Source organism: Diabrotica virgifera, chromosome 1 (assembly GCF_917563875.1).
Source record: "Diabrotica virgifera virgifera chromosome 1, PGI_DIABVI_V3a".
In the NCBI taxonomy this organism is placed as follows: domain Eukaryota; kingdom Metazoa; phylum Arthropoda; class Insecta; order Coleoptera; family Chrysomelidae; genus Diabrotica; species Diabrotica virgifera.
The window spans coordinates 222,425,400-222,433,836 of NC_065443.1; the positions used below are offsets into that span (position 1 = coordinate 222,425,400).

The following is an 8,437-nucleotide window of genomic DNA, read 5'->3' on the forward strand; positions in this document are numbered from 1 at the left end:
ACTTTAAAAGGGTTGGTGAAGGTAGTTTTGGTATGTTAGTATAAGTTTTAATTGTCAATATTTTACTCAATTTTTGCCGCACAAAAAAACTGTAGCAAATAAAATTCTTCGAAATTGAAAAAGATACAATTTTTATATAAATAGTTTTGTCATATCTCTGACGCTAATCTGTTTAATTTGAAGAAAAAGCATTTTTTACAAAACTGCAAAAATTCGATATTCGCTTTTAACGCCATTTTTTTTAAATAATCATTCTAAGCCAGTAGAATTTCTACAATCTATTAACAATACATGGATAAACAAGATTGAATAAGGCCAATGGCTAATTTTAATTACAGTGGTATTCGCTAATTTTAATTTTTTAAATTTTCGCTTCCGCTCACTTTCTTGCTTAAAAAAGTAGGGACTGACTTACTTTTCAACATAAGTCACTAAATTACTGACCTAGATACTTTTTAAAAATAGATTTTTTAAGAGGAAACAGTAGCGATCAAAAGGTAGCGAAAACGCGTTCCAAGATTGCGGCTGTAATTTTGAATATTTTTTCGAGATATTTTGCACACGTATTCGTAATATAATAAAGCATGGCGGTACAGAGCCCAATTTGAAAAATATATTAATATGTGGAAATTACCGCCATTAGAATAAGTTTTTTCGAGGCATCTACAGTGCGGGCAAATAAATCTTTACATTGCCAAATAAATCCCCAAATTTGAAGACAATTTGCATGCGTTCTGTCTGCGCTTGGTTGGGAGGAGTAGAGAGGGGGGAGAGCGTACTGACGACGGCAATAGGGAACTTGCATAAAAATTAAATTCCAGAAATATTACTGATAAACGTTATTTAATACTGTTAAAAGAACCCCAGTTTACAAAAAAACTCATATTTTATTATTATGAAATAAATATAAGCAATTAAAAACTGCAGAATTTAAATTATTCTTTCAACGGGCGGAATCGGTTGTTACGTCAAAGTGCTCGTTGGTCATCTCTATAAACGGGTAAAAACAATAAGTATTGCAACGCTGCAACTGCAACGGTATTGCATTTTCAACGATTGCATTTTATGCATATGACAATAGATTTGATAACGTTTCCCTTGTATTATAGCCTGTTTTAATTTTTAATACTGTTAAAGGTTTTAAGTGTGTTACATTTTGTAAAATAATTTTTTTAAATGACTGACGCCGGGTTTTTAAAGGGACAGTCTGACAATTTACCTTTAGTGGATATGTTTATGGTGGCGACTTACATCAAAAACAGCGAAAGTTTTTCTCTTGCTGAAGTTCGAGGTGTTAAAACTAACAGGTAGGATATAAACCATAGTTAATAGTTCTACGTATAATATAAATCGATATAAGTATTTTTCATACAAGTAAAAACTTATTTAAGTTAAGACGAAAGGAACAGAATGCAAAATTTTGGCGCCTGTCAAAATTTTCAATATATTTTATATGTAATCATTTTTTTCGAATCCTGAGAAAACTAATAAGTATTTTTAAAAAATTTAAACGCAGAATGAAAGATTACTTTATTACCGAGGGCCGAAAGTCCCTTAGAATGAATAAAAAGTTTCTTTTGAATGAGATATTTGAAATTAAAAATCACACTAAATTTTTTCTTCAGTTTTTCACCCCTGTAACTTATTAAAATAGGCATTATAGAAGTTTTCAGGGACTTTCGACCCTCGGTAATAACGTAATCTTTCATTCTGCGTTTAAATTTTTCAAAAATATTTATTAGTTTTCTCAGGATTCGAAAAGAATGAATCCCATTTAAATAGCATTGAAGCCGAAAGTTCGTATCCATCCCTTAAGGCAAAATTTCGCGCCAATATGTGTTTGAAATACATTAATTTTTTTCGAATCCTGAGAAAACTAATAAGCATTTTTGAAAAATTTAAAGGCAAAATGAAAGATTGCATTATTACCAAGGCCGAAAGTCCCTGAAAACTTCTATAATTTTTATTTTAATAAATTACAGGGGTAAAAAAGAGAAAATTTAAATATGTAGTGTGATTTTTAATTTTAAATATTTGGTTTTTCTAAGGGACTTTCGACCCTCGGTAATTCATTCTGCTTTTAAATTTTTTAAAAATACTTATTAGTTTTCTCATTATTAGAAAAAAATGAATGCATGTAAAACACATTGGCGCGAAATTTTGCGCCTACGCCCTTAAAGTATAACATTATTATAATAAGTTAAGTGAATAATATGGATAATGTGAATAATAATATGAATAATATGCAATAATATAAAGTGTAAAGGACAATATATTTTTAGTTACTTGAAACAAAAATATTAGGCACAAAAATACTTACATCTACATAGGTACCTACTTATTAAATATTTCTACTTATTTACAGATCCGCTAGGCCTTCTTATGGTGACTCTGCTGTTGGATGGGTGCAAGTTCGAAGGGATAAAAATGTGTGCACAGTTAAAGCTAAAATGACACCTGAACACAATGTGAGCAAAACACAATATGCTGTAACTTGCAATATTGATGAGGAATGTGAAAAGGTGTTAAATATTCAGTGCCATGACTGTGCTGCCTCTTCAGGTAAATATTTTTAAAATGTTAAAATATATACTAGGTAAATATCAGATTAGTTTTAGTCGTGCATAGGTATATTGACATTCTACGATTTTAAGACTAAAAAAAAATGTTTTATATGTCTTTTATGCTATTTAAAAACTGTTTATGTTTATGGAATGTCTTCCTTACGTGTCATCTCCGCGACGAAGGTTGGCAATCATCATTGCCTATTCTAACTTTTGGCACTATACAGCCCGAAAGAGTTCAGTTGAGCTACATCCAATCCATTTTTTGAGATTTCTCAGCCAGGACAATTTTTTCTACCTATGCTGCGCCTTCCTTGAATCTATCCCTGTATTATTAATTTTAGGAGTTCATATCTGTCATCAACTGCTGTTATATGACCCAAGTATTGCAGTTTTCTTATTTTGATGGAATCCAGTATCTCCCTGCTGATCTCTATTCTTCTTAGTACTTCTTCATTGGTTATTCTGTCTATCCAGGAAATTCTTCGATATGTCCACATTTTAAATGCTTCCAATCTAATTGTAATATGGAACGTAAAGGATAGCAAGTACATACTATGAAATGATATTAATTTTGGGTATAATTTATAAGTATAGCATTTACTTTGTTTTAGGTGGGTGTAAGCATTCCATAGCACTCTTGATGTGGCTTCACAGAAGGAGTGAAGAACCTTCTCCAACTGAAGTTTCTTGTTACTGGGCAAAGAGTAAACTTTCCAAAGTTGGAACTTCGGTTAAATACCTAACTTTGAAGGATTTTGGAGCACAAGAAGAACTGAGCTCAGATGAAGAAAGCTCACTCTTTTTACAGGAAGTTGTGAACCAAGGACTAGAACATAATGTTGAGAGTCAGCTATTGAAACACTTCAAGCCTAACAGAATTTTGCAACATCTTGGACTACATCAATTGATGTTAAATTTTGTTAGCAGAAATGATTTTTCGGAAATGGCACTGAATTTTTCAGAATTTCTAGAACTTTGTTATCAGGAAGTGGATCCCCAACTATGTTCTGAAGCTGCAGCAATAACGATTGAACAGTCTAATTCCGGTTTATGGTTTGATCTGCGATATGCAAGAATAACTGCATCAAAGATTTATGATGCAGCACACTGCAAAAAATCAGATGGTTCCCTGGTTAACCAAATACTTGGTGTAACCAAACTTCCTGCTACAGAAGCCATGTCTCGAGGAAAAAGGCTTGAGGATGCTGTAATTAAAGCTATAGAAAAAAAATTAAAGATGAAACTCAGTCATATTGGGTTACAATTAAATCACAGGCATCCAATATTTGGGGCTTCTCCAGATGCTATATCTGAAGAATTTGTAGTTAAAATAAAATGTCCTCAATCTGAGAAAACTATTTGTAACTATTTAACAAAAAATATGGAAATTACAGCAAAATACAAAGCTCAAGTGCAGCTACAGATGTTTCTATGTAAGAAACAAAAAGCATTATTTTGTGTTGCAGATCCTAATTTTGAGGAAAATTTAAATTTTTTTGATATATGGGTACCATGTGATGAAGAATACATAAAGATGTTAATGGATGCTGCAGAAAACTTCTGGCAACATAATATATTTACATATTTATGTAACTCTTTCAAAAAATGATAATATATTTATATACAGCACGACGAGTTTCACTTTGTATTTAAGATTTGGATGCGAACTGGTGTTGATATTCGGTTTTTCCAAATTTTTTAAATTTTATTTTGGTAACGTCTCGCCAAATAAAATGCCTGCACGGTACCAAAATAAAATTCAGAAAATATGGAAAAACCGAACATCAACAACAGTGCACATCCAAATCTCAAATACAAAGTGAATCTGGTTTTGCTGTATATATATGATATATAAATATACAGTGCTGTTTTTGTGACAAAAACCTTTTGCGACAAAAAATAAAAAAAAAACAACCAAATTATAGACGAATTCCTGAATTTTTTCCTTGCTCCCAAATAGCTTTAAAACGCCCTTATTGAGGCTAAATATAAAAAGATTTCCCGGGGACAGACCCCCCTTATGAACGCTCCCCAGACCCCCGGAACATACCGTACCGGAACCTCTATTGTTACAAAAACAGCACTGTAAATATATAAAGTATAATGTAGGTATGTACCTATAATTAATTTATGATTAATAAAACCACTTGCACTACGACATTAGTTTGATTTGTTTCTATTAAATTACTTTTACTGTGTTTGACCTTTACCAATCCCTAGATAGATGCATTTGGGAATCTGGTGTAATTGTGAAATAAAACAAAATAAATGCTACTTGCATACATTTATTGCTTATATTTTATTCAACATAATAATATATATTGCAAATAGTGAAATAGTAATAAGATGAAATATCAGGTTCCTACCAACCATTTCCTTAAAAACATATTTTTTCTAAAACTAAACAACTGAATGAGTCTGCCGAATAACGTTGTAAGTGCCACATTGCTTGTTTTTGTGATAATGGTGAGTTTATACATTTTAAGGGTGAGTAATACAGTTTGTAATCTGTATTTACAAACTTTATTACTAACTCTTAAAATGTCATTGTTATAATTTTAAAATTTATTTTTCGATTTAATAAAAACAAGTGATGTGGTGCTTGCAACGTTATTCGGCGGACCCATTCAACTATCTACCTACAAAGTATAAAAATAAAAAATACAAAAAGTTACTGTCGTTTACTACATTTATTGCTTATATTTTATTCAGCACTAGCCATTTTACCTATCGCCATACGATGGGAGATTCAATCAATTGCCATCTACAGTTACTTCACTCATTTTTTTTTTCAAAATTTTAGGAGTAACAAGCAGTCAATAGAATTAAAAATTAAATTTTTTGAATAATAAATGTCTTGCATGTAAACCAAGTAAATATAAAGTTACAAAAACTTTAAATTATTTTCTCTGCAAACATGTTAAAAATGAAATTTTCACCACTCCATAGGAGCGTTAAAAATGCTACTTTAAAGCACTGGGTGCTTTAAAATTTTTAAGGCACTGCAGTTAAAAGTGAAATGTCAAATTTTGAAACGTCAAAATATTTATATTTCATTTAATATTAATAGTACAATTTGAAAAAGTAAACTGTATTATTGCATTACGTTTGTAGAAAAAACTAGTTTATGTAAGGGTATAATATTTTCGCTAAGAATTTTTAGACATTCCCCTCGAGTGTAGACAACCAGTTCTACCTTTTACGGGTCATAGGTTTCATGGTTTCAGCAATTAACACAAATATTGTATTTTATAAATTTATAACGTTTGTAGAAAAAATATTGTATGATATACTTACGTGTTAAAAAGTACATTTTTAAGGCACTCATGTGAATTGCAGAATTCGCTTCGTTCATTCTGCAAACCTTCACATACGTGTTTGTACATGCGTAAAATTGTACTTTTAACGCTTATATCATAAATTACTATCAAATTTTAATAAAATCATTGTATTCGATTTTAATACATAGTATATTATGCAACGAGCATTTAATGATAGTCATTATTAAGTGAGTACGAGTACATATATCCTATAGAGTACGAGCTTCATAATGATAATTAAATGCAAGTTGTATACACAATTTTTTCTATGATCATTCACAGCAAAAAATATATTCAAATTTATTAATTTTGTAACGCAAATAAATTAAGTAGTTTGTCAGTTTGTTTACATATTGAGAACTGTCAAAGTGTATGTATTTTGTGACACCTTCATCGCAAATGCCATATCGTGATTCTATTGGCTAAAAATCTGTATTGTAATGAAAATCTGTATCATAATGAAGTTCATTATGTATGATTTCATGTGTTCAATGATTTCACTACCTTCACTAGGTAGTGGATAGGTAGATTTCACTATCATAATGAAGTTCACTATGGTAGTGAAATCATAATTGATAGGTATATTATAGTATGAGAATAGAAAAAAATATTTTACATAACGTACCTATATATTATGTAGTTTGTTTAAAATATATATAATAAAATTATCCCGTTATAAAAAGTTAGGTACTGTCCTGGAAAACTGCATGGCTTGTCGCATTAGGATTGTATAAGATTAGATGATAATAATATATTGCAAATAGTGAAATAGTAATAATATGAAATATCAGGTTTTTACCAACCATTTTCTTAAAAATATTCTAAATTTTTTTTCTAAAACTAAATAACTACCTACAAAGTATAAAAGTAAAACCTACAAAAAGTTACCGTCCTGAAATTATTCCTGATTGCAAGTTGATTAATCCACACACTATTTTGATAATATTATCTGAATATCACAACAATTTATTATCAATACATGCATGTGGTGCTAAAAATGAAAATTCTCTCAATCTACGAATAACTCTTTCCACATGAATTCTCAAGCTAGCTATTCGTTTGGTCTCAAATACCTCATCTTTACTAGGTTTTGTACCTACAGAGACACTCGGTGGCCTAATTAGTACACAACCTTTAGACCTAAGTAAATGGTCAATATGTTTAAATCCCCTATCTGCCATAACAGCAACATTTGGAGGTAAAATATTTAAAAAACTACTATGTTCTGCAATGACAGCATCAGATGTACGACCCCCAAATGCTGTCGATATATAATTTATGATACCATCAGGAGTACAACATATTAAATATTTAAGTGTATTACATTTTTTATAATCTGACCATGTTTAAGATTGTTTCACTGCATCTGTTGGTTTCTCTATCTCTATTTCTAAACAATCAATTATACAATAAACATTACAATATCAAGCTCGAAAAGCTATTGGTAAATTTGATTTCACGAATGAAACCTGAGGTTGTATTATACATTTTCTTAAATATTTACTTATAATTGGAACAGATTTCGAAAATATTTTTGAAGCATAACTTTCAGTTATGCCAAAATCATCTGCTACAGCTATAAAAGAAAGTCCAGTCCTGATTTTTTTAGTGTTAAAAATATATACATAGAATTTACCGTGCAATATTTCTCTAGCAATTGAAATGTATAGTATGCATGTTCTGGCAATCCCATATACAATCTAGGTCTGTTTTGTAACTTTGTAATCGTACAATTCATTGTCAGATTTTTAAATTCAGTTCTCTTTTCATCATTAAGTTTTTTCACTTCACCGGGCGTTAAAGTGTACTCACTACTTCCACTAACACTTTCACTAAAATTTTCATGATCACTACTTTGTATGCTTAGAGTAGTTTCAGAAATATTTGTCACATAACTCGTTGATGGCTTCATCTCTACGTTGACTGGAATAATTTTGATTGGTGATAACCCTACTGTAATTCCACACTGTAGGTTACATTGAACACCTTTAGTCCTAACACTAGGACGGGTTTGTGAAGAGACATCCCTTTTCGAAACTTCAACGTCATTTGTTTCCAGCTGAATTTCCATAGGGTGAATGGTCTTACTACTACATGCAACTATCTCCAAATTCTTCTGAATACAAACTACCCCAGTTAATAGGGAAAAAAACATGAAAAAATGTTAAACAGGGTTTTGAAGGTGCTAAACGGTAGATAAGAGATAAATGATGATAATTCCGTGAAGACGTACAGCTAATTTTTCTTCTTCTTTTTTTTAAACAGGTACAAAGAATGACAAACTCAGTTTTTTGACTATAAAACGTTTCTTGTAAATTTTAAAGAAAAATGTTTTAAATAAGTGTTGTAGATCTTAAAAAGTTCTTGAATTTGATAGTACTCATATTAATATACATAAACAATTGACCTACATAATTGCAAACAACTCTCATTTTTGCACTAATTTTTAAATATTAATAACTTTACTTTTTACATAATGATATATAATTTAACTACTTTAAATTATGCCATTTAATGGTTTCTTTAAGTGCACTAAATTTCAACCAGATT

At 30.4% G+C, this 8,437-nt stretch overlaps 1 protein-coding gene across 1 annotated transcript; it reads left to right on the forward strand.

Moving 5' to 3' along the window:
- The first annotated feature begins 1,176 nt into the window (after positions 1-1,176).
- Positions 1,177-4,176, forward strand: LOC126892859 (uncharacterized). The gene is made up of 3 exons (XM_050662671.1): positions 1,177-1,307; positions 2,366-2,562; positions 3,179-4,176. Exons 1-3 carry the CDS (start codon positions 1,177-1,179, stop codon positions 4,174-4,176), a joined length of 1,326 nt encoding a protein of 441 aa, XP_050518628.1.
- Positions 4,177-8,437: the final 4,261 nt, after the last annotated feature.